This window comes from Vanellus vanellus, assembly GCF_965231255.1.
Source record: "Vanellus vanellus genome assembly, contig: HAP1_SCAFFOLD_40, whole genome shotgun sequence".
NCBI classification, from domain to species: Eukaryota; Metazoa; Chordata; class Aves; order Charadriiformes; family Charadriidae; genus Vanellus; species Vanellus vanellus.
Genome location: NW_028127876.1, coordinates 1,418,754 through 1,445,086, shown reverse-complemented (window position 1 = coordinate 1,445,086; position 26,333 = coordinate 1,418,754). Strand labels below are relative to the sequence as shown.

General features: G+C 49.0%; 1 protein-coding gene across 1 annotated transcript in view; it reads left to right on the top strand.

The window, feature by feature from the left end:
• Positions 1–13,157: 13,157 nt before the first annotated feature.
• LOC309684910 (E3 ubiquitin-protein ligase TRIM36-like) overlaps positions 13,158–26,333 on the top strand; it is a gene marked incomplete at both ends in the record, with an annotated part of 81,845 nt that continues 68,669 nt past the window's right edge. Inside the window, 1 exon segment of the mRNA XM_082500748.1 lies at positions 13,158–13,178. Coding sequence (XP_082356874.1) covers positions 13,158–13,178 — 21 coding nt within the window.

Genomic DNA, 26,333 nt, shown 5'->3' with positions numbered 1-26,333 from the left:
ATTGCAGACTCTTGCTTAATACATGTTTTGTATAAGGAGATGGCTTTTTAAAAAATAAATTAAGAGCGAGCCTGGTCTCAATTAGTATACAAGATGAACCTAAGCAGTGGGAAGTGGCTTGAAGGATATAGTGTAAGCAGGTTGTCCTGTTCATCCTCTACTGTTAGTAGGAAGATGTTCTAATTGTCCAGAGTCCTATTTTCTTTCTTTCTGGGAAAGAAATCGGGTTTCTACAGATATCAAGATATGTCAGTTAAAGCAAGAAGGTTAAAAAAAGAGAAAAAAAAGCATCATTTGCAAGATTGAAGCAATGCTTAGTTGTCAATAGTAAGATTCTGCCTTAATTCCCTTAGCATACTAGGTTTGGCAGCCACTCAGGGGTACAATGTTCACTGTGCATATCTGTGCGTCTTTGCTGTAGCTTGCGTCATGGTGGATTCCAAGTCACTGGCTCATCCCAGGCTATAGATTTGCATATGACACTGGAGTGCTACTGAGCACAAGCCAAAGTGCAGTGGATAAACCAGCAAAAAGATTTCCAGCTCTCAATTACAGTTGTAGTAAGCCTGGATGTGTCTAGGAACTGCAGGCTGGGAGGCTATCTCCCAGGGGCTCTTAACTTTTTCATGAATCTAACAAAAGTGTTGGCCTTCTGCTGTATAACATACTGAAATTATAAAAATGCCAGTGTCTCAAGCTTCTGAAAGTCAGATGGAGACTTTTTGAAAAATGAGAAATTAGATCCTGATTTTCTCATTTCTCCCGGTCCCTGCCAGGAGGGAGTGAAGCTCAGCCCCGCTCCCTCCTTTTACAGGGAGGAAAACAAAATGGAAAAAAGAAAACCAAATTGTCCTATATTAGAAGTGTATAATTCCATTTTAAGGGTAGGGCAGCAATAGGGCTGGTACCACAGCCCCCCAGCCCCACAGCCACTGTGGGTCACCGGCGTAATAATGTACCTCTCCGGTAATTAAAGTTTCTTTTGGGAAGGGGGGAGAGATGGGGACTCTCCTGCGCCGGGACCTTTCCCCTCCAGGGAGGCAGAGCCGGAGCAGCGAGCACGGTCCTGCCCGGAGGGCAGCGTGGAGGGGACGCACACAGGCATCCCGGAGGAACAGCAGCAAGGAAACCCCGGCACTGCACCTTTCCCTTCCTCCGAGCCTTTGTCTTTTCCTCTTTTTAAGGGCTCAACCAGTTTCTTCCCCCTCTGACCGTCACCATGGGGCACTGGCACCAGCAGCTTTGCAAAACCCCATCCTGTAAAAGCCGCCTGATTTTGGCCCTGTTTGGGGATGCGCTGCTTCCATCCTTACAGAGCAAACTGATAGATTTGTTTTTCTCCCCCCTCCCCATTTAGCAAGAAGCACCAACGTGCCGTTGTAGTTTTGGGTCGGTTTGCTGCAGAAAAAGGCTCCCGCAGGGGACGGGATAAGCCGATGGCAGGAGGGTCCCTGCACCCATCCCACCGCTGCTGGTGGAGGGCGGCAAGGGGACCTTTTCTTCGGGGTTGTCCTCTCCTCCCGGGCTCTGCAGCCCCACGCCGCAGCCCAACGACCCCCCCGAGATGGGAAGAGAGCACGAGAACCATCTCTGCTCAACAGCTCAAGAGGAAAAAACAAAATAAACGAAAGAGATAAAATAATACAATAGGATGAGATACAATAACGCAGGAGCACCCGCCCCACTCGTGGCACTACTTTTATTCTCGGCCACTGCAGTGATTGGGGGGTTTGACAGGATGGACCTTCCAAGGTCCCCTCCCACCCAAACCAGTCTTTGGGTCCATGACTGGAAGTGTCTGAGGTCAGGTTGGATGGGGCTGCAACCCACCCCGTCTACTGGATCCCAAACCACCCAGAAATCCAATCCAAACTGTTCTTTGGGTCCGGTTGGAGGTGTTCAAGGTCAGGTTGGATGGGGCTGGGACCAACCTGGTCTACTGGAAGGTGTCCCAGCCGATGATGGGGAGGTTGGACTGGATGGACCTTCAAAGGTCCCCTTCAACACAAACCGTTCTGTGGGTCTATGACTGGAAGTGTCCAACGTAAGGCTGGATGAGACTGGGACCAACCTTCTCTACTGGTTCCCAAACCTTCCAGCCCAAAAATCCAACTCAACCAACCCAAACCTTCTATGAGTCTGATTGGAGGGGTTCAAGGTCAGATTGGACAGGGCTGGGACCAACCTGGTCTGTTGGAACCCAAACCACCCAAAAATCCAACTCAACCAATGCAAACCATTCTGTGGGTCTGAGTGGATGTATCCAAGGTCCGGTTGGATGGGGCGTTGAGTAACCTGCTCTACTGGAATATGCCCCTGCCGAAGACAGGGGAGGTTGGACGAGATGGACCTTCAAATGTCTCCTCCAAGCCAAACCAATCTGTGTGTCCATGACTGGAAGGTCCGAGGTCAGGTTGGACGGGGCTTGGAGCATCCTGAGCTGCTTGAAGCTCTCCCTGCTAATGGCCACCCCACCAGAGGTTGGCGGTTGCCGTGTCACCACGGTCAGTCAATCAGCGATGAACATGTCACCCTGATGTCACAAGAGGTGCGTGGCACACCCACTCAGGGGGTATAAAAGGGCCCACCGGGTGGTGGGTCCCACACTTTGGAGGAACGTCCATAAGATGACCTCTAACATGGCTGTCGCCACCAAGAACCGACCTGCCAGCGTGAGGCGGACCAAGATGGACTTCTGGGATGGGATGGAGCACACCTTCGCTATGTCCAGCGTCACCGCTGAAGGTACGGCCAACCGCAGCCACCTCTCCGGCAGCCAAGACTCAAGGGCTTGTCACCATTTCGGAGCCAGCCATGACACTTGGCGTCTGCCACCGTGTCGCGGCTCAAGGGGGAGATGTTTGGGGTGGACCTGAGAGCTGGTGGAGATGGGGCCTGACCTGGTTCTTCTTTGTTTTTTCAGAGCGAACGGCCGTCTGGGATGCAGTGGCTGGCTACATTCAAGACCAACTCCTGCTCCACAAGGTGGTGCAACACCCGCGTCCTCCTCATGCACCATGAGGGGTGGTGGGATCCCCCTGGGGCGTGGCCTGCTCTCACCCTTCAACTCCTCAGAAAACAGGAATCTCACCCCAAAAGTCCCCACTGACGGCCAAACGGGGCCTGTGCAATGTTGGTGTCACTTCTGGTAGGGCTGATCCAGGTCGCTGGAGACCCCCCCGGGATGGCCTCATCCTGGTTCTGCCCAAACTCCAGTGCTGTTTTTTTCTCCTGAGGAGGGGAAGGACTCAACATCTCCTCCCCAAAGTTCTCCCCACCGCCCAGCTCGTGCCTCCAAACGGTGGGAGAGGGCAGGATCCAGCCTCAAGCACCATCCCTGGATGGGGGAGGTCACCTCCAGATCTTCCCTCTAGCCAGTCCTCACCCTCCCACCCTTCTCGTCCACTTGCAGGGTGTCCGAATTCCCACCCTTGGCTCCTTCGGTACTGTCCTCGAACGCGTCCAGGTCGGAGATGAAACCGTGACTATCCAGAAGCCGGTGTTCCACCTGGCCAGGAACCTTGCTGTTGTCCACAACCTGATGGACAACAAGGACTACCTGCCCGGTAAGATGGCTGACTGCACGGTCATCTTCTCTGAAGCAACTCCAAAGTCCAATAATTGAGTGGGTTTGAGTTTTTTTGGGGCAATGCAATGATTGTGACACACAAGCTGTAGGACACGGGCCACCGGGTGAGCGTCTCCATCCTTCTCCTGTGGTTCTTCCAGGCAACAAGGAGCTGGAGCCCCTCAAGTACTCCAAGGTGGCCGTGGCAGCCGCCGTGTCCTGGCAGAAAGTGGTGGACTGCATCCAAGGCACCACGACCCTCCTCTCGCACTGCCTGGGGAAGGGGGAGAATGTGGCCCTCATCCTGAGGGAGGTGGGGGTGCTCCTCATCGAAGGCACGAAAGTGCGCGTGAAATTCTACCGCAGCTTCCTGGAGAGGCTGTCTGGGAAGGAGAACTTGGAGAAGGTTGTCTTCAAGGTAAGCATTTTGGTTTCTCTGGGGTGCGTGCGGTCCCACGGCAGTGTTCTGGCACTGCTTGTGTGGGGTCCCTCAGGACACGTTCAGCCACTTGGTCCAGGTGAGAGTTACGGTCCTGCCAACACTTGCTGCCTCAAGCTCCTCCGACACTTGAGTGCCTCAGCCATGTGGGGGATGTCCCACCATTTTTGGCCTCTTCCAATGTGGGGTGCTTTAACCACGTTGAGGGATGTCCTGCCATCTTTGGCCTCCTCCAACACTGAGATCCTCAACCACATTGAGGATGTCCTGCTGTCTTTGGCATCCTCCAGTGTGCAGTGCTTCAACCACGTTGAGGATGTCCTGAATCTTTGTGTTCCTCCATTGCAGGTCCCCCATCTGCTGGACATGATTGTGTCCCCAGTGGTACCCGTGGCCTCACTGAGCTTCTCCGGCCGTGTCATCCTCTTTCCCAAGTGAGTACGTTGGCGGCTGTAGCCGCTCTTTGATGCCAACGCCCAAGGTAGCATCTCTTCCTTGTGCCGCTGCGGGTGTCCTGGGGACACCAGGCGGCGACTCTTGATGATGTCCCCAGGCCGCAGTCACTCCCATAAGGCAGCTCTGAGGGGAAAGACAGAGGAATTTGGGTGACATTTCTTCCCGTGGTGGCCTGGACTTCTTTGCTGGGCGACTCCATTTCCCAGGCCCGTCCTTGGGGATGGGATGTGGTAGACTTGGGAAGTCAATGGCCTTCATGGCAATGCCAAACTCTGCCTGCGGGCAAGTGGCCGCAGCAAGTGGCAAGTGCTGGTGGTGCCATGGGTCATATGGGTGTCTTCTCCTTCTTTCCAGGTTTGTGATGGAGTGTGTGCCCAAACACCCACCCAGGGCTCTCCTCAAGACCTCGAGACAAGTCCCTGGTGAGGATGTGCAGACGAGAAAAGACAGTTTGCCACCTCTCCAGCAAGGTGGGAAAGGTAAAGCAGCTCCCAGCTCTTCTCCATGGGACGGGCAGCCAACTTCTGCCATGTTGTGGGGAAATGGCCAACGCTGAGCGCCAAAAGGCTCCGACTTGTCCCAAAGCTTCAGGCCAACTCCTGAGGGCCTTTTGTCCTAACGATTTGTTGGTGTCACCAAAAGAGAGCCCCGGGGTGGGATGTGCCCAAGGGTACAGTGGGAGGATGGTGGGCCAAGGCCTTCTCCTCCCCCTCTTCCCCTCAGAAATGACACCTGTCCCCTCCCCGGCACCACCCGGCTCCTCCTTCCTGACCATCATGATGATGACGAAGTCGGAAAACCACATTGGAAATGGTGCTGGTGTTGGGGAGGACACGATGGGGCTGCTAGAGGAGCAGAATGTCCAACCCTCAGACATTTTGGGAAGGGGCCTGAGCACCCCCTGTGTGTCCCTGGGTGGTCTGGCAGCGTCACAGCGACGCTCTTCTGAGGAGGTGTCTTCTTTCTGGTTCCAGTGGGGTTTCCCGGTTTTCCCTTTCCTGCTGCTCCGAGCCCGACTCAAAGCAAAACACCGCAGTTCGGGGAAATCTCGGAGCTGCAGAAGAAGAAGAGGACAAGGTCTCTGGCCAGGTGAGGCTGAAGGCTCAGGGTGGGCGGCCGCACGGGGCCATTTTACCCGGAGAGGTGGGAGACGCTCCATCCCTGGAGACATTCCAGGCCAGGTTAGATGGGGCTTTGAGCAACCTGATCTGGTTGAAGACCTCCCTGCTCATGGCAGGGGTGTTGGACTAGATGGACCTTCAAAGGTCCCTTCCCACCCAAACCATTCCATCAGCCTGACTGGAGGTGTTCAAGGTCAGGTTGGATGGGGCTGGAACCAACCTGGTCTACTGGAAGGTGGCCCTGCCGATGACAGCGGGGGGCGTTGGACTAGATTAACCTCTAAATGTCCCTTCCAACCCAAACCATTCCATGATTTTCTGACCCAGCAAGAGCCCGTTCCCCAGCCCTGAACGCTCCTTGGTCATCACCACCCAAGCGTGGTGAAGGCAGCACCTGGAGGGGTGGGATGTGGCTGCCGGGAACACCCCCATTTCACAGGGCTGGATCTTCTCCAGCTCTTCAGGAGAGCCCCAGCGTGGTCTAGGGACAATGGGACAGCTGTGTGTCAGATGAGGGTCCCGGCACAGGGGGTTTCCTCAGCCAACCTGCTGGTGGCTACATGAGGAGGCACGTGGCTCATGGGGAGGGGCAGAAAGCAGCCCCAAACCCATTGTGTCCTCAGGTAGACCTCTTCCTTTGTGTCCTTCCAGGCGGCGGTTGGTGGTCCCAAGGGTCTCCTCCGACACAAACCAACCCATGACCAGCCAACCCAAGGGCAAAGCAATGCCCAAAAGACAACATGGACGCAGAGCCAAGAGATGGCAGCCAACCCTCAGTCCGATAGAGGAGGAAGAGGAGGAGAAGGAGGAAGAGAGGGAGGAAAAGAAGGAGGAGAAAGAGGAAGAGAAGAAGAACGAGGAGGAGAAGGAGGAGAAAGAGGAAGAGAAGAACGAGGAGGAGAAGGAGGAGAAAGAGGAAGAGAAGGAGGAAGAGGAGGACGATGCCGCAGTGGGCAGCAGCAGGCAGCACATGGGCAGCAACAAATGGAGGGCAGATGGCAACACCATGGCCACCACGCGACCCAGAACCCTGGGGGATGCTGGGGGGCAAATTGCCCCACGCTCGCCCAGCCTCTCTTCATGGGCTGATAGAGAAGGCGTGGAGCACGCATCCCCACCGCATGCGACCCGCACCCACCCACTCCAGCCCCAGCCCCACTCTCCCACATCTCTCTTTCTTTCTTAATTCATTAAAGGTTTGATGTTTGGTTCACAGTGCGTCTGCCTGCGGTCATTCCTGCAGTGGGAGGCGCGGGGGTTAACGCAGCCCGTGCCGCATGTGTACATCTGACCCTCCACCTCTTCACCCCTGTATATGAGGAATCCCCCAAGGTTGTGGATGGAGACTGTCCTGGTTTGAAGTAAAACAGAACCAATTTTGTTCAGTAACTTCGCTTCTTAGCGGGGCCTCTTCTAACTACTAAAATAACTGCATATTGTGCAGACAGTGTTCACTCACTCAGAGAGATCAGACCAATTGTTTATAGCTGATGCCCAGGCATGGGATGCAGAGAGGCTCCTGCTTATACTTATTGCTATAACCCCCAAGGCCAACCAACTTTGTTATTTGCCCCGTCGGAGGGTCGGAAGCGGAAAAGCATAGTGGGGTCCCACCTGGAGGGAGGAGCGGACAGGACAGGTGACCCAAAACTGACCAACAGGGTATTCTATCCTGTGGGAAACCTTGGCTGGTCCGAGGGATCAGAATACGAGTTTAACGTTGACCTTGAGCAGATATCCGTGTACCCTTGAAGAGACTGGGGAGTCCTGAGAAGAGCTAAGTAAAAAGATAAAGGTTGGCAAACATCCTGGCTTTGACCACAGCATGAACAGTGTGTGATGTGAGAGCGTATCGGGCAAAAGTAGAATGCTGAATATATGCATAGATAAGCACCTGGGTAAAAGACTATAAAAAAGCACTGCTTGTTAAGTAAAGAAATTGGATTGCTGCAACTTGATGTCCAGTGTCGTGTTCATCCCAACAACGACACAGTATTATCAAGATTTTATCCCGCACATTTACACAAAACAAACAATAATAATCTTTTTTATTACACGTGGCAGGTCAGTGGCAATTCTTCATGCCTAATCTACTGATTACTCTGGTGTCTTGTCATGTTAAGAACATAACTCTCCCTCCTATAGTGGAATTATATTGTTACTGATTCATTGAATAAACTAATTATATTTTCTTCAGTCATGCCACTTGGCCAAGAATAAGGAGAAACATATTAAGGGAGGTAAATATTTATTAGCTTGTCTTCCTCTGACCTTAATTATGTTGGATAAAGCCCAACATTCAAAACAAAACGGAACTCTCTTGTTACTACCTTTTACAAGACACTTCAAGGGGGTATTTATTTAATCTACATTTAGTAAGATAAAAGTTTGGTGTATCACTGCATCTAATCCTGTAGACACTCAAGACAGCCAGCAGAGAGCACGGAGCACCTCTGGGAAAGTGAGTCCTCTCACCTGTCTTTGGCACTGTCTTATGATTCAATAAATAGCCCCAAAAGAGTGCCTATATCTCTCCATTTCCAACAGAGAGCCTACATGAGAAATTTAAACTACATTCCTAACCTTAGGGTGGCTAAACTTAGACTACACAAATCTTGATCATGAAGAAAAACTCTATGAAAGACGTATGTTGTATATCTCAGGAAAGTACACGAAGGGTTAACAGCCCATTTCCACCTTTTCTATTTACACTTAGTTGTTACAGGGAGTCACCACGTGTGTGACAATATATGTAGAATCATTGAATCATAGAATCATAGACTTGTCTAGGTTGGAAGAAACCCTTGGGATCATCGAGTCCAACCATCTACCCTACTCTACAAAGTTCTCCCCTACACCATATCCCCCAACACCACATCTAAACGTCTCTTAAACACATCCAGGGATGGTGACTCAACTGCCTCCCTGGGCAGTCTATTCCAATGCCCGACCACTCTTGCTGTGAAAAATTCTTTCCTAATGTTCAGTCTAACTCTACCCTGTTGGAGCTTGAAGCCATTCCCTCTTGTTCTGTCATTAATTACCTGTGAGAAGAGACCAGCACCAACCTCTCTACAGTGCCCTTTCAAATAGTTGTAGAGAGTGATGAGGTCTCCCCTCAGCCTCCTCCTCCTCAAACTAAACAGACCCAGCTCCTTCAACCGCTCTTCGTATGATTTGTTTGCTAGGCCCTTCACCAGCTTCGTTGCCCTCCTCTGCACTCCCTCCAGCACCTCGATATCTCTCTTGTATTGAGGTGCCCAAAACTGGACACAATACTCGAGGTGTGGCCTCACCAGTGCTGAGTACAGGGGCACAATCACCTCCCTACTTCTGCTGGCCACGCTATTTCTAAGACCAGCCAGGATGCCGGTGGCTTTCTTGGCCACCTGGGCACACTGCCGGCTCATATTCAGCCGCTTGTCAATTAGAACCCCCAGGTCTCTTTCTGCCAGGCAGCTTTCCAGCCACACCTCCCCAAGCCTGTAGCGCTGCACGGGGTTATTGTGGCCCAAGTGCAGGACCTGGCACTTGCCCTTGTTGAAACTCATACCATTGATGTTGGCCCAATGATCCAATCTAAGTCTCTCTGTAGAGCTTCCCTATCCTCCTGGGAATCAACACTCCTGCTTAACGTGGTGTCATCTGCAAACTTGCTGATGATACACCCTATGTCCTTATTGAGATCATCAATAAAGACGTTAAACAGAAATGGTCCCAACACTGAGCCCTGAGGCACACCACTTGTGACCGGCCGCCAGCTGGATTTAAATCCATTGAGCACCACTCTTTGGGACCTTCCAGTCAGCCAGTGCTTGATCCAGCAGATCGTATGCTCATCCAGGCCGTGCAAAGCCAGTTTTTCCACGAGAATTGTATGGGGGACAGTATCGAATGCTTTTCGAAAGTCCAGGTATACAATATCAACAGCCTTTCCCTCGTCCAATATTCTGGTTATCTTGTCATAGAAGGAGATGAGGTTCGTTTGGCAGGAGCTGCCTTCCATAAACCCATGCTGACTAGGCCTCACCCCCTGGTAACTAGGCCTGATCCCCTGGTACTAGGCCTGATCCCCTATATATATGGGGGAAAATTAAAAGTGTTTCTATCCTCTTTGAAATATGCTATCTTTCATCATCACTAAGTTCAAAAAGCGGGGAGCATGGGCAAATGATGTCATAGTTTCTTCCTCTAACAGTAATTTAAAAACTGGTAAACATTGTCTGAGAAGATGGAAAGTACTTGCCTTTCTGCAAGTCTCGCCCGGTCGCTTCCAAGGGTAATAGCTCATTTTGCTGAGGTGAAGACACAGTTTTTGTTGATTGGTGGTTTTTGTTGATTTTCTTTTGTTGTTGGAATCTTGTAATACTCAGCTAAATATATCCCAAGAGGGAAAAAAAATGCAAAGTTTACTATATTGGCAGCACTGCTGTTTAGGAAGGAGTGACTAATTCCATACTTACCAGATTTATAGCACATTTCCTTTATTGCTCTTTCCTCTTCAATATCTGCAGCAGTCTTAGGCACCCAATTAGAAACATCTATAGGACAGATTTTTAAAAGATTACTAGTTATCTATACAAAGGCCTCCAATAATTCTTAAGAATCAAATACCATAATGAATTTCTGTCATGGGTGTTTCTTTTCTGACTGCAACCTCTGCTTCTGGGCAGAAAAATGATTCCGTAATATTAGGTATTGCCAAGTGCAATGGAATTGCAGTTACAACACCTATTAAGAAGTTAATGTTTGTTGATTTAAAATGAGTGAAAAAAAATCTTCAGTCCTTATTTGCAAAACAGTCCTTCATTTACACCCAAAAGGAAATCTTGTGACTAAACATGTCCCCAGGGAGCGCTTGTCACAAAACCTCTGCCCAAAGTTACTGTCCTGTAACGCCTGCCAGCAGAGCTGGTGAAATGAGCGCTCCTTATCTGTCTCAGTTCAGGCTACTAAGACGAGCAAAGCCCTGCTCTTTCTGTTGTTGAAGTTAACGTGGCCAAATCAGACTGAAACTGAGTTTGGAGGCCCTAACAGGCAGCCCTGCCCGCTCACCCGAAGGACAGCGGGAAAAGCAAAGGCAGCTCGGGGCTGCCTGAGAACTAGCACCGTCATTTGCAGGGTGCACGCAGGAGAGTAGGTTGTTCTCTCACGCTCTGGGAATGTGCAATTCATTCCATCACTCTGAATCTCTCATCTCTGAGTGAGATACAGTCAACAGTTTAACTACAGTTCACAAAAGGGAATAAATAATAATGTAAATATATACATATAGACACTGCAGTTAATCTAGTGAAGAGTTTTGTCTGGTTTCTCTTCGCTAGACTCGAGAGTAACTTTCTGCAATAAAATGAGACTGCCTTCAGAGTTTAGGAAATCAGTCAAACAAATTATTTAAGTTGAGGTCACTCGGCTATCTTTTGTAAACAAACCTGTGACTTCACCTTCAGTGATGAGTGTGTAGAGCCCCTGTTCCAAAGTTTGTTTCCTGGGAAAGAAGTACCTCCTGAATTTGTGATTTCATCCCCAAATTCTGAGAATTTTTGAATGGTGGATCACATCATCTGAATAGTGGATCACATTTTAAACTTCATTGAATGAAAAAGAAGTGAATTGTACCACCATTGAAATATACAGCGAGGCATTTCACAGGGGTTAGAAAACATTACCTCACTCACATCTGGGGACTACCAGTTCCAATATTTTGAGGATTAGCTGGAAGCTATTTCCAAAACTTGTCAACAACTCTTTTCTAACAATGTAATTGTTATTATAATACATCAGTTGTGATGTATACACTGCAAGAGTCCAAAAAACCCATTCTGCTTCCTTGTAAAAGAGAGAAAAATCTCTTTACAGTTCTCTTCCTCTTCGTCATCCTCTTCATCCTCCTCGTCGTTGAGGTTTATAATCAGTGGAGGGTGAACGGGTAGTAAAATATTCTTTTGATTTCTGAGTGATTGTTGATGATGGGCCGGAGGCAGAATCCCTTCTTGTACACCCTGTGGCAATGGGGCATCTGCAGACAAGAACATTATATTTATTTTATTAGGAGGGAACTAGAATATCAAGTCCAGGTTCAGACCAGCAGGTACAGTTTTTAAATCATTATATCGAAGGAATCATTAAATAGACAGATTGTGCCTTTTAGGAAAAATCTTCTGCGGAGGTTGACGTCTTCCAACTACAAGAAAGTAGGAAAGACGCTCTCTTCCGAGAGCATCTTCCAACTACAGAGAGTAGGAAGAATCACAGGCACTCACTCCTCTGACTGGACAGATGAGGCAGTGCTGAATAAGGCCTTTTGAAAAGAGGAACATTTTGACCAGGATGACCTCCCTCCACCTGCTGGCCACACTCTCCAGCCTGGCCAGGTCACGCTGTATGGTGGCACAGCCTTCCGGCGTGTCAGCCACTCCTCCCAGTTTTCTGACATCAGCAAACTTGCTGATGGTACACTCTATCCCTTCATCCAGGTCATTGATGACTATATTGAATAGGACTGCACCCCGTACTGAACCCTGAGGGACACCACTTCTTACTCACCTCCAACTAAGCTCTGCAACACTAACCGCAACCCTCTGAGCTCTGTCTGTCAGCCACAATTCAATCATTATTAATTGAATTATTATTCATAGCATTAAAAAATTATTAGACTTGTAATATTAGCAGACTAATAATAGATAATCATGTCTTTTTATAATTACATTATATTGTTATATAAAAATATCATTCGATGTATAATTATAATAAATTGTATTATTAATAATATTAATGTATTCTTATTAAGGACTGGTTCAGTGACATTTTCCCCAGAACAACAGCAAGCAAGTCACAAGGACTGGAGGAGCAGTAGATGGAAAGGTCACTTTCTGCGCCTTAGTAGTCAGCTTCAGTGAATTCGTATTTTGCCGTATTTTACTCCTGCGGAAAGAGGATTTAGTGAGTGAGTCAGCAGGTGATTAGTGAGGACCACTGGCTTGGGTCTTTCCCACGTAGGCAGAAAGCCTCCCCCCGATGTTTTAGGCAAAACCCCTCCATTTAACCCAAACTGTAAGTTTTACTCTAGAAAGCCACAAGCGTAACAGAGGCGGTCTCATTTCACTCAAGTGCAGCCTACAGATTGTCTTGCCGAGTTTGTGCAGATGCTCTGCAAGCACAAATCTACAGCAGAGGTGAGCAGAAGACAGAATTTCAGCTCTCTGTCCCAACAGACCCCAACAGCTAAGGTCCTGTACCTGATGCAGACCATAGCTTTGATTTCCCTTTAAAAAACAAGCAAACAAACAGAAAAAACACCACCAGAAACAACAAAGCAAACACCACAGATCAGAATTTGACACTGGAGCCACGTGACCCCGCTGCCCCCTACGCTTATTCCCTAACGCGACTGCGCTTTCATTCCAGAGTGGCAATCCCCATCCTACGTGGCAAAGCTCGCAAAAGTTCCTAAAGTCACTTTTGACACTATGCTCTTTTTCACCTCGCTTGGAGCACCTGGACAGACAGACGTAGGTGCCGAGCGTCTCGGTACAGAAGACACACGCAGCCTTCCCGACAGAGGGAGGCAGTCATGAACAAGACGCTTTCCAGTGTACTGCACCGCTTGTCCCTCCCAGCACCAATTTCAGAATCACAGAATCGCAATGAAGAGGAAGGCCTTCCCCAATCACCGGAGGTCGTCTGGGCCAGCCCCGCTGCTCCAGCAGGGCCACCTGCAGTGGGCTGCCCAGGGCCGTGTCCAGGCGGCGGTTGAATACCTCATTCTGAAACACTTTTACAAAGATGCAACGGACTGAAAATAAAAATGATGAAAAATGGTAAGTCTATTTGTGTTGTTCAAGCTGACCAATTTTCAGCTCTATATACAATCAGGATTCTGTGCATTATATTAAAAATATCAAAGAAATAAGATGAAGCGTGGGCATTTTCTGTTATTCCACTTGCTGTTATTCTTCCGCATCTCTTGCTTGCCTAGGAGCAGCATGCGTATCCTAGCAAACCCATTTCAATAACACTCCTGCAGATCAGATTTGTTGTATTTCATGCCAGAGAATGTAAGATACAACACTTTACCTTGATAGAGCCTTTGTCAGTGTCCAGAATAGGATATTATTAGCCCTGGGTAGTGTAAGCCAAACCAAACTTGAATTCGTTTAACAAGATTTCTAAGTATTAAAACAAATCAATGCACTTTTCGTATTTGCAATGTTATTGTGCAGCACACGAACTTTGAATTCATCCATATTGCAGTAAAAAGGAAAAGGCCTGCGTCCATTTTCTCTTTCTGATTGTTGGACGTTGCTCTTCTACAGGATGCCCTTGTCCGCAGTGCCTCTTAGGCACAGTCTCTGACTCACACCAGACCCAATGTCATGCCTATGTGGTGGGCACGGCAGCACCAGCTGCCTGGCGCCGACACGGGGGAAGTGGAAACTGCACTGAAAGCAGTATGGGCACTCACAGAAAGAGCACACGACCCCTTGCCATGGGGTTAGTTAGGCTCAACATGCCCAGATATGACAGGCTACCCTTTCCTGGGGGAATTTCAGGAACTCAAGGTGTTTGCTTCTGACTAGAGGTCTCTCTGGAGTTCTCTGGTGACACCTGTCCACAGCTCTGGAGATAAGGCCCAGGAACAACTCTGGTTTAGTCCACTTCTTCATCCATCTATGACACGCCATGCCGACTCGCTGAAATGAGCAGTGCTGGTACAGGCAGGGCCGCAGCGGAACCCCTTTTTGGCCGCAAACCGGGCCTTTCTGGAGCTTTTCTGGGGCAGGAAAGGCTGGGCCAGTGCAGGGACACTCGCAGGGTGTTTTCAGGCTTGGCTTTGACAAGCCAAGGGACGACACTCCAAGGTATGAGGGATGGGGCGCGAGTGAGGGCCCTCAGCCTCTTGCTCCAAGATGTGCTGGGTATACTGCAGCACTCTCGTAGTCTTATGAAGAGGAGCCAGGGGCTCCTGAGGCAATAGGAGCCAATGGGGAAACACAGGTAAACACCTCAAAGGAAGGCCACCTGGAGAACAGCACAAAGGAACTGCAGCCACTCCAGCCACTAAGTCACCTTCAACGGGGACCCAGCTTAAGTGCCTCTATGCAAACGCACACAGCGTGGGGAGTAAACAAGAGGAGTTAGAGACGTGTGCACACCTCCAGGTCTATGATCTCATTGGCATCACAGAGACGTGGTGGGATGGCGCCTATGACTGCAGTGTTGGAATAGAGGGATACAGGTCCTTTAGGAAGGACAGGCAGGGGAAACAAGCAGGGGGTGTTGCCCTCTATGTCCATGACCACCTGGAGTGAGTGCATGGAGCTCCACCTAGGGATAGATGAGGAGCCGACAGAGAATTTATGAGTCAGGATTAAAGGGAACCGATCTTTGTCGGTGACATGGATAGTGGGATTGAGTGCGCCTTCAGCAAGTTTCCCATTGACACCAAGCTGCCTGGAGTGGTTGACACGCTGGAAGGAAGGGATGCCATCCAGAGGGACCTGGACAGGCTGGAGAGGTGGGCCCACGCCAACCTCATGCAGTTCAACAAGGCCAAGTGCAGGGTCCTGCACCTGGGTCGGGGCAATCCCAAGCACAAATGCAGGCTGGGCAGAGAATGGATGGAGAGCAGCCCTGAGGAGAAGGACTTGGGGTTGCTGACCGACGAGAAGCTCAACATGAGCCGGCAACGTGTGCTCACAGCCCAGAAGGCCAACCATATCCTGGGCTGCATCAAAAGAAGCGTGGCCAGCAGGGCGAGGGAGGGGATTCTGCCCCTCTACTCCATTCTTCTGAGACCCCACCTGGACTATTGTGTCCAGCTCTGGATGCCTCCACATAAGAAGGACATGGACCTGTTGGAGCGGGTCCAGAGGAGGGCCATGAAGATGATCAGAGCACCTCTGCTGGGAGAACAGGCTGAGAGAGTTGGGGGTGTTCAGCCTGGAGAAGAGAAGGCTCGGGGGAGACCTTATAGCAGCTTTCCAGCATCTGAAGGGGGCCTTCTTGTAAGAAGGCTGGAGAGGGACTTTTACAAGGGCATGTAGTGATAGAATGAGAGGTAATGGCTTCAAACTGGAAGAGGGGAGATTTAGATTAGACATGAGGAAGAAATTTTTCACTCTGAGGTTGCTGAGCACTGGCCCAGGTTGCCCAGAGAAGTTGTGGATGCCTCATCCCTGGAGGTGTTCAAGGCCAGGGTGCATGGAGCTTTGAGCAACCTGGTCTAGTGGGAGTTGTCCCTGCCCATGGCAGGGGACTTGGAACAGGATTATCTTTAAGGTCCTTTCCAACCTAAACTATTATATTATTCTATGGTTCGATGACTTGCTCTCACTTTGGCTTCCCCCGATTTCTGACATCTGTCTTGGTTCCCTGCCCTGGAGTCTTACCCCGTTCCAGGTTCCGGCTGTCTACTAGGACTCCTGGTAGACAAGAGCTCTTCTTAGAATGGACTGAGGGAAAAATCCCAAATTATAATTTTTTTTTTCCATAAATACTCTGATTTTCAGATATTATACTGCCTTGTACACTAGTACTGTACTTCAATAGCCTGCATCCAGTGTTCAAGCCTGAAAAATTTATTCGAAACGATGAACTGGAAGTACACCTGCACACACAGCATTGTAATCTGATGTTATCTGTCTGAGGGGAGTCTCATCCATCTCACATGTTGTGCTCTGTCAACAGATATTGCTACTCGTGGCCCTACCAACCTCCTCCCACCACCACACACACTACTTTTCGTTTCTCTTACATCATCACCTGCCTACTCACCACTTTTACTACAAGAAAGATTTGATCTAGCAAATACCCAAGTAAAGCAACACTTTTACTCTGTGGACCTTGGCAACCTCAATTGCTGTTTGCGAGTTCATCTTTCATGTCACTGACACTTAGGAAGATCCCTAAAATGACAGCTAAAAAAAATCATACGCAACCCTATTCAAATGCCAATACAATTCCTTTCTTTGCCTTCAACTTGCTGGCATAGCAGATTAAAAATTCTTGGTTTTAATTAACAGGGGAGGTGATTCAGTAGTCCAGGTATAACAGTATTATGGTGACAAATAGACACTTGGGTTTGTATCCTGGGTATGAACAACATCCCAGCTGACATCTGTAAGTGCCAAGTTGCCGGTTATTTCTTAACGGGTTTCTGCGTAATTTTTTAGAGGAAAACAAAGTCACATTTGAAAATATCTGAATATTTGAAGGTCAGTTTCACCCAGTTCCAGACATTAACAGCTGGCTCTAGGAGCAGCATCTCAAAACCACGCCGCTTTTGGTCTCTAGTCAGTACGACTGGGCCATCCCCTGAGACATGATGGGGTCTGGAGCCAAAGGCCATCACCCAGGTATTAACACCTAAATCCCCAGTGCTGAAATGGATGCAATGACAGAGAGCCCTACACCCACATCCGGATTTTCACCAGGTGCAATATAAATGTTTCTTTAAAGAACAAACCTGTTTTGAAGGACTTTGTGTTAAATAACGGATTTTGCAGAAATTCAGGTAGTTGCTATAAGCAGAAATTACAAACATGGACTATTTATTCAGAATCAATATAATGTTGGTTCAATAAGAAAGTGATGAGTTATCCTCATGTGCGGTTTTTAACTTGTGTGTTCTTTGGGTATGTCGTGGTTTAGGCCAAATCCACCACTGGGGACCGAGGGACCCCAGACGGGACCGACAGATGCTCCCCTCTACCCCTCTACAAAGAGAGAGGCAGAGGAGGAAAAAGAGACTTACGAGTTTAGAAGAAACTAAACTACTTTAATGAAATATTAATAATAAAACAAAAAGAAATAATGAAAAATATATACAAAACCGTATCAAGCTCCCGAGATGACAATCACGTCACCGGCTGGCACTGGGGCAGTCCCAGGCTGGACTCAGTGACGGACGGGAACTGGATTCCGGATCTGGAGTCAGGATTGGGATCACAGGCAGACAAACAGAGTCCTCCTCAGACGTCGGCCATTGAAGGAAGAACGCGTGACCCTTTGATCCCTCAGCTTTTCTACTGAGCATGAGGCAGATGGGATGGAATACCCTGTTGGTCAGTTTTGGGTCACCTGTCCTGTCCGCTCCTCCCTCCAGGTGGGACCCCACTATGCTTTTTCGCTTCCGACCCTCCAACGTGGCAAATGACAATGTTGGTTGGCCTTGGCTGTTATGGCAATAAGTGTAAGCAGGAGCCTCTCTGCATGCCATGCCTGGGCATCAGCTATAAACATTGGTCTTATCACTCTGAGAGAGTGAACATTGTCTGCACAATATGCAGTTAATTTCAGTAGTTAGAAGAGGCCCAGCTAAGAAGCGAAGTTACTGAACAAAATTGGTTCTGTTTTACCTCAAACCAGGACATGGACTCTCTCTAGTAGTTCCCCGTCTCTCTTGAAGTGGGGAGCCCAGAACTGGACACATTATTCCAGTTGTGGCCTCACCAGTGCAGAGTAGAGGGGAAGAATGACCTCCCTCCACCTACTGGCCCCAGTCAGATTCAACACTTGGCTCCAAATAGGCTGGAAAACTGTCCTTACCCCAATGCACCTCAGAAATCAATCTGCATGAACAGGGAACTGTCACTCTCTTTGCAAACTCATCACCGGGGGGAGCTGGAAAAATATTTATAAAATCTATAGCTACTTAGAGTCCAGACGATAAAAAGCACAACACAGGTCCCATGAGAGAAACTGCAATGGGAAAAGGTCTTGGTTTGATTAGGTTGCTGGATAACAGCTTCAAGTTAAGGGATTTCTTGAGCTACCGCAACCATTTGCTGATTGTCCTCCTCTTCCTTCCCCTTTGCTCCTCTCCTCACAAATCAATGGCAAAGGACACAAAGGGACAGACTTCCTTCATTGTATCCAAATGCCCCAGTGCTTCACATGAACACATTTTAAGGAAAAGAGCAACAGAAGTGACTGACAACATGGAAGAAGACTGGGCAATAATCCATTAAAAAAAAACCCAGACAATAAAACGACACCAGAAAATGCAATTGAAATGCCTCCTCTCTTCTTTGGCACTTGGGAAACTTCATCTGGACACTTCTGTCCCCCTCCTGGTTTCCACAGCCCAAGAAAAGACTTGCTGTGGGCCCAGCCCAAAACCTTTGGGATGGTGAGGGGCACACAAGAGGCAGACAGAGGGAGCTGCCTCTGGTCTGCATCAAGAAGAGGAGGCTCAGGGTGGACCCAGCTGGTGACTACAGCTGAACAAGTGGCACTAGGCCCAGAAGAAATCCCAGCTAGACAAAATGAAAAGATTGTCACCATGAGGCTCCTCAGACACAGCACAAGGACCCAGAGGGGTTGTGAAGCCTGTCCTTGAGGGTACCCAAACATCACTGAACTAAGTCCCAAGCAACGGGATCCAGCTGGGGCTGCTCTGAGCAGAAGCTTGGACTGAAGACCTCCAAGCGTCTCTACCAACCTCTATGCTTCTGTGGTTCTTCAAAGGTGAGCTGTCCTGCCTTCCCCAGATGGGCAGCGACAGCCACAACCTTGTGGAAGGCGGCCTGTCACACTACCACCCAGGCCCTTACTTCAGATGAAGAGCCACTATCAAGCATGGGGGGCTTTGCCACTTGCAGGGCACTGGGTCGGTGGGAGGGCACTGAGGACCCCCAGCCCTCCTGGAACACTGTTGCCCTCTCGGGCAAGCAACATGGCGGGCAGGAGTGAGCCCCAGGAAAGAGGCTTTCGGCCCCCTCGACCCTCCTCCTCTTCCCACATTTGGGCATGTTTCAGGCCACAGCCCCCCCCCGCCCAAACATACCCTATTTGGCCACACGCATCAGCCACAGTCCCAATCAACATCACAATGGCTTCCTGATGTCATCAGCCACCTCACACTGCCTGTTCTTGGGGACCTATAAAAGCAGGGGTCCCTGCAGCTGACCCATAGTTTGCCGAGCTTCCAGGCCCTCGGATGCCAAGCATGCTTGGAAGGAAGAGGAGCTGGAGCAGCGAGGCACATGGCTGCCCACCTTTGTGTGGAACGCCGCAGAGCCGCTCCCCGCAACCGCAGAGGAGGCAGGCTCATCCCAGGAGGAGGAAGCAGAGGCGGCACACCACTCCTGATGGCACAAGCGCGGATGACCTCGATTCTATAATCAGAGGCATGCAGCACTTGACCATAAGCTCACCAGGAGACAGCGTGGAGCCCAAGCGCATCTGCCTGCCAGGGAACAGCCAGAGCAGTGAGGCAGATGGCCGTCCACTTTGGCATGGGACGCCACAGAGCCACTCCCTGCAACCAGGGAGGAGGAAGGCACCTGCCAGGAGGAGAAAGCGCAAGCAGCGGAGGAGGAACGTCACTCCTCATGGCACAGGTGCGAGTGACCTCGCTTCCGCGATGAACGGCACTCAGCGCATGGCTGTAAGCCCACGGGAGAACGACGTGGAGCACAAGTGCATCTGCCTGCCAGGGAGCAGCCGGCGCAGCGAGGCGGATAGCTGCTCAGCTTGCCGTGGGATGCCACAGAGCCGCTTCCGGCCACCATCGAGGAGGAAGGCACCTCCCAGGAGGAGGAAGCGCAATCGGAGAGGAGGAGGAACAACAACATCATCACCCCCCATGGCATAATTGTGACTGCCCCGGCTTCTGCAATCAAGAGCATGCAATCCACAGCATGCAATCAACTGCAACACATTTTATGTCTTTAACTTATTAAATTGGGTTGGTGAATGTAAAATTTCTGGGACTGATCTTGCTGTTTGTGCCGTAAATAATTTAAGCAATTAAAACTCGTTCCGCTTGGTTGGTGGTGCTGTTATGGCTGGAGAGACCCATAATTTATTTTCCTTTAGGCAATCATTCTATTACCCGATGAGGCCTCCCCACCCGGAAAAGGGAATCGGGTAAAACAAGGAAACCCGGGAGCTGAAGTATAAACATGTTTAGTAGAGTTAGATTAGGTAATTAACATTAACAGCACATTCTCCTTTTGCTCCTCATCACTTGTTCGTAAAAAAAACTGAAAATCAAAGAAGCGGCGGTGTGTTCACACCTCCTCCCTAAGCCCGCTCCTCGCTGCGGGTGCTGCCAAAGCGATGCCAAAAGGTGGGAATTTGGGGAAAATACCTGGCACGGTATTGAAATACAGGTCCAAAAGCCCCGCGGGTGGATTTAAACCACCGCTGCCCCACGGAAGGGCTCCACGTGCGGATTGCTGCTGCAAGTCTTGCTGCTGTTCCGTATGGCTTCAAAAACCTCAAAGTTCTGACGCATAAACAGAATCTGGACCAGATTCTCTGGCACCAGGACAGCGCGCCCATGCTCCAGGGCACCTTCCCTGGCAGCGAAGGCCTGGTCTGGCAGGAGGGCGGTGGATGGGGATGGCGAGGTACTGCCGGCTCAGCCGCCCCGCGGCCGGGAAGCGATGCTCATTGTTCTGCCACCAGTGCAGCGGCTGGTGCTGCGCTTGCAGAGGGGCTCCAGGATGTAGTTTTCCAGTTGCTGGTGGATCTCGGGGTTCTCTCCATGGCGTCCTTCCCCAGAAGGATGTCGTAGCTGCTCTGAGACGGGGCGCTGGCACATGGGTCCTTGCGAGTAGGCAGCTGGCTGCCAGCATCTGCGCCTGTGGCTTTGGAATCCGAGTTTGGCACCCCAAACAGGGTGGCACATGGGGACTGGTGGTTGCAAACCCACAACAGCATGGTTCTCACTGGCTGGTGCAGGTCTCAGGCTGGGGCTGAGAAACCGCATCTCCTGGAAGCGCTACCCAAAACAGAGGCATCTTCGGGTCTGGGGGTCCCCTGATGGTGCTGGGGGTCCTTTTATGGTGTCCTGGTTTGTGCTGGATGGGCCCTTGAGGACACTGCGTGTCCGCTGCGGTGTCCTGGTGCTGTAGTAAAATCCCCAACATGGGTTCAATTACAGCATGTCTGCCTTTACCAAAGACAGCAAACTCTCCTTTGGAGCAGGGAATTTGAACCCTCGCTTTGAATTGGACCTTTGATACCATCTTCATGAATGGAACCGGAATATTAAGATTTAATTTGAAAAAGGAAAGGGAATTTGGATTAGGGAAATGGAAGGTTCTGGGGAATGATTCTGAAAATTGGTGTTGGCATATTAACGAGACCCAGCAACCTGTATTGGTTAAGCAAACAGGACCATGTGATCGATTCCCTCGGGGAATGCAGTTCCCTTCAGTGTGGAAGACTGCAGAACACGGAGAATGGCATTACGTCCAATCTACTCCTTGGTGTATGGACTGGACAGGGAATCAGTCAAAAGAGAAGATAGGAAAAATTAATTTGCCTCCTGCTTGGATGGCAGAAATCTATGAGAGGCAATAGAAGTCGGATGGTTGAACGAGATCTTGCTTGGATTTGAGTTTGCCCGGACCACATGGCTGCAAAGCCTATTGCAAAACCCAATCATTTTTGTGATCGTAGTGATTTTTGTTTGTGTTTTGTTTGGATGTCTTAAGAGTATCGTTATCAAGCAATTATCTCAACCTTATGTATTAGTGATACGGGATAGGAAATGAGGCTCACTGAAGTACAGAAAGACTTGGCTAAGTCTCAAGGGGGGGAATTGTTGTAGTAAAATCGACATATACTAGGAAAATTAAATGGAAAATGTAATTGAAGCAATAAAGGAAACCTGCTGCTGCTCAAGTCCTGTATACTGCCCCAACACTAGTTATTTACCTACTCTCAATATAGGGAAATATTTAGTAGACACGATTTCTCTATGATTCAGTTAAGGAACTACCCAGCAGACAGTGTAGCACTGTCGATAAGCAGGGTATTCCTATGAAGAGAGCGACGAACTGTAGGCCTGGTCAGCAAACCCAGAAACCCACTTGGAACTGCCAAGATCAGAGGAAAAGCAGGTAAAAGGTGGTTCCGGCCAGGGGGGAGATGGTGACCACCGGCTCATTGACCACCTCCCCAAATGATACCACCTATTAAAAAGAAGGAAAAAGAAGACAGAGTCTGCACACTCATTTACTCATTTACCCAATCATTAGAGGGAATAACAGTGACTATGTATTAATTGTTTGAATATGTAATAATCAATGTGTAAAAGTGGACTTTTGGAACTAAGGTGTGAGCGCTCCTGTTTTGGGACAAGCACCCATTTCTGCACATTAATGGCATAAAATTAGAAATACCTCTGCTCTGTGTGTTATTGGCTTGCCCAGCAGGTAAAGAACCCAGATTTGGGACGCCACTGGGCTGACTGTAAGGGGTCCTGGGCTGCCCTTATGGGGTCCTGGGGGGGAGTCTTGCAGGCCAGAGGGAGTCTGGGGCAGCCCTTCAAGGATCTGGGGGTCCCCTCTGGTGCCTCTGGGGAGGGTTTTGTGGCTGGAGAGGGCTGAGCTGGTTTCAAGAGGTGCTTCCTCCCTTTCCCCAGCCCACCCAGCTCCCCCAACACCACCACCCCCCCAGGTTGGTGGGTGCCAGCAGTGCCAGCCTGTCCCACTGGGTCGGGCACTGAGGGGGGCACAGCCCCAGCCGCGGGATGGGAGGAGGAACCACAGCACCAGGGATAAAACGTTGGTCTCTATTTCTTTAACATTTCCCATGGGGAGCACCCCAGGGTTCCGCGGCTGCACCACAGATGGTGCCATGAGGGACTCCAACATCCCCCCCTGTGGAAAGATTACTAAAAATGATCAATAATACAGCATTGGTCACACGTTAAGGAAAGGGATACAATCAAAAGGCTTCTGTGTGAGCCGACTCGGGCAGGACGCAGGAACGACCACAAGACCACGGAAGACAAAGAACAAATGTGATCTCAATACCTCGCGAATTGGGGGGTCTCCCCAGCAACGCCCAGGCAGAGGGACACACGCAGGGGATGCAGGTGCCACAGGGCGGGAGAAAGTCCCTGTTAGCAGCAGCGTGAGCTCCAACTCGCTGTTCTCGCCTGCTTTTCAAGGGTTCAAGGAGGCGTAGTTGTTACTAGTTTTTACGTAGTTTTTACAGGCCTGTGTCTTTGTAGATACTTGATGTCTTTTGTTCCCTTTTTTATTTAAAAGTAAGAAGTTTACAAGCAAACAAAAAAAACCCCACACACCTCTTCTACCTGTTTGTCACAGTAATGGAAAAAATTAATTACAAGTGAACACTTGTCTTGACGCCAGATGCTCTCTAGGCTGTATTCTGGAGATACTGAGCCCCTCTTCTATCATTGAGGCAGTGTGAAGAAACCGCCCCTGCGTATGTTAGCGTGGGATGCTGTCTGAGGGTGAGCTTTCGGCAGCATCTGTGGGATTGAATTAAACAGCACCAGTGAGTATTCCCGTGACCTGGACCTTGATCATCAGTACTGCTAAACCATTTGGAGGTTTAAAGGTGTTCGGTGAAGGGGCAAAATAATTTTGGCAGAAAATATAGTTTAGTTTTTGGAAGAAAAGTATTGCTTTCAGGATGAGAACACGGTTTGCCTGACTGTTGATAGCTTTAATGTTTTCATGTATGTGCTGGCAGTATTAAGAGAGTGGAGGAGAAGCACAAAAGGGGAAAATGGCCACAGCTGGGAATGACTGCTATTTCCATTTTTATTGCCGCTATGCACAGGTAGATGCTGTAGATTTTAGAGTGGTTTGTATCCTTGATTTTCTTGACATGTCATGTTGAAAGGGAGGTTTATTGTGTAAAGTTAGAAGTTGATATGTCACTCTGCCTGGGTTATGGCAGCATCTGTAGATCAAATATCTGATCTTTGGAAGTGGTGAGAAGAGCTAATGATCATCTAAACAATGGGCAATTTCTCCTGGGAACTCTGCTCACATACCCAAAGAACACACAAGTTAAAAACCGCACATGAGGATAACTCATCACTTTCTTATTGAACCAACATTATATTGATTCTGAATAAATAGTCCATGTTTGTAATTTCTGCTTATAGCAACTACCTGAATTTCTGCAAAATCCGTTATTTAACACAAAGTCCTTCAAAACAGGTTTGTTCTTCAAAGAAACATTTATATTGCACCTGGTGAAAATCCGGGGGTGGGTGTAGGGCTCTCTGTCATTGCATCCATTTCAGCACTGGGGATTTAGGTGTTAATACCTGGGTGATGGCCTTTGGCTCCAGACCCCATCATGTCTCAGGGGATGGCCCAGTCGTACTGACTAGAGACCAAAAGCGGCGTGGTTTTGAGATGCTGCTCCTAGAGCCAGCTGTTAATGTCTGGAACTGGGTGAAACTGACCTTCAAATATTCAAATATTTTCAAATGTGACTTTGTTTTCCTCTAAAAAATTACGCAGAAACCCGTTAAGAAATAACCGGCAACTTGGCACTTACAGATGTCAGCTGGGATGTTGTTCATACCCAGGATACAAACCCAAGTGTCTATTTGTCACCATAATACTGTTATACCTGGACTACTGAATCACCTCCCCCGTTAATTAAAACCAAGAATTTTTAAAAGAGGACGTTCACATTTCAGGCAACGACTAGAGCATGGGAATCTAGCGTGACTTACCCACAAAGTCCTTTTCCTCATGGGGGTTCCAGGTGCAGATTCTGTCGCTGTGAAAAAAACTCTTGGCTGTGTTCACAGCAGCACACCCCGTATTGATCCGTTTAGTCATTTTTTATTGTTGTATATACAATACCTGAAAACTGTTTTCTCCTGCAGCAGAAGAACAGCAACATCTCCTGTTTCTGGGAAAGACAACCCTCAGGCTGTCTGAGGATCACTTGTGCATTCCATCATAGCAAACCTCGTTATATAAATGGACTTTTTTTGCCACCTAGCAACACTGAGTAGAAACATATTCTCAACAATTTGTTCGTGAGAGTAAGTAGATGCAGGAGAATGTCCTCCTAGTGCTTACTTCCTGTGCTTATGTAGTATATGTTAAGGTCAAGATGTGCACCATGGCAAAGAAATCAGGTATGATCTGCTATCCCAGCAAGTTGAAGGCAAAGAAAGGAAATTGGCATTTGAATAGGGTTGCGTATGATTTTTTTAGCTGTCATTTTAGGGATCTTCCTAAGTGTCAGTGACATGAAAGATGAACTCGCAAACAGCAATTTAGGTTGCCAAGGTCCACAGAGTAAAAGTGTTGCTTTACTTGGGTATTTGCTAGATCAAATCCTTCTAGTAGTAAAAGTGGTGAGTAGGCAGGTGATGATGTAAGAGAAATGAAAAGTAGTGTGTGTGGTGGTGGGAGGAGGTTGGTAGGGCCACGAGTAGCAATATCTGTTGACAGAGCACAACACGTGAGATGGATGAGACCCCCCTCAGACAGATAACATCAGATTACAATGCTGTGTGTGCAGGTGTACTTCCAGTTCATCGTTTCGAATAAATTTTTCAGGCTTGAACACTGGATGCAGGCTATTGAAGTACAGTACTAGTGTACAAGGCAGTATAATATCTGAAAATCAGAGTATTTATGGAAAAAAAAAATTATAATTTGGGATTTTTCCCTCAGTCCATTCTAAGAAGAGCTCTTGTCTACCAGGAGTCCTAGTAGACAGCCGGAACCTGGAACGGGGTAAGACTCCAGGGCAGGGAACCAAGACAGATGTCAGAAATCGGGGGAAGCCAAAGTGAGAGCAAGTCATCGAACCATAGAATAATATAATAGTTTAGGTTGGAAAGGACCTTAAAGATAATCCTGTTCCAAGTCCCCTGCCATGGGCAGGGACACCTCCCACTAGACCAGGTTGCTCAAAGCTCCATGCACCCTGGCCTTGAACACCTCCAGGGATGAGGCATCCACAACTTCTCTGGGCAACCTGGGCCAGTGCTCAG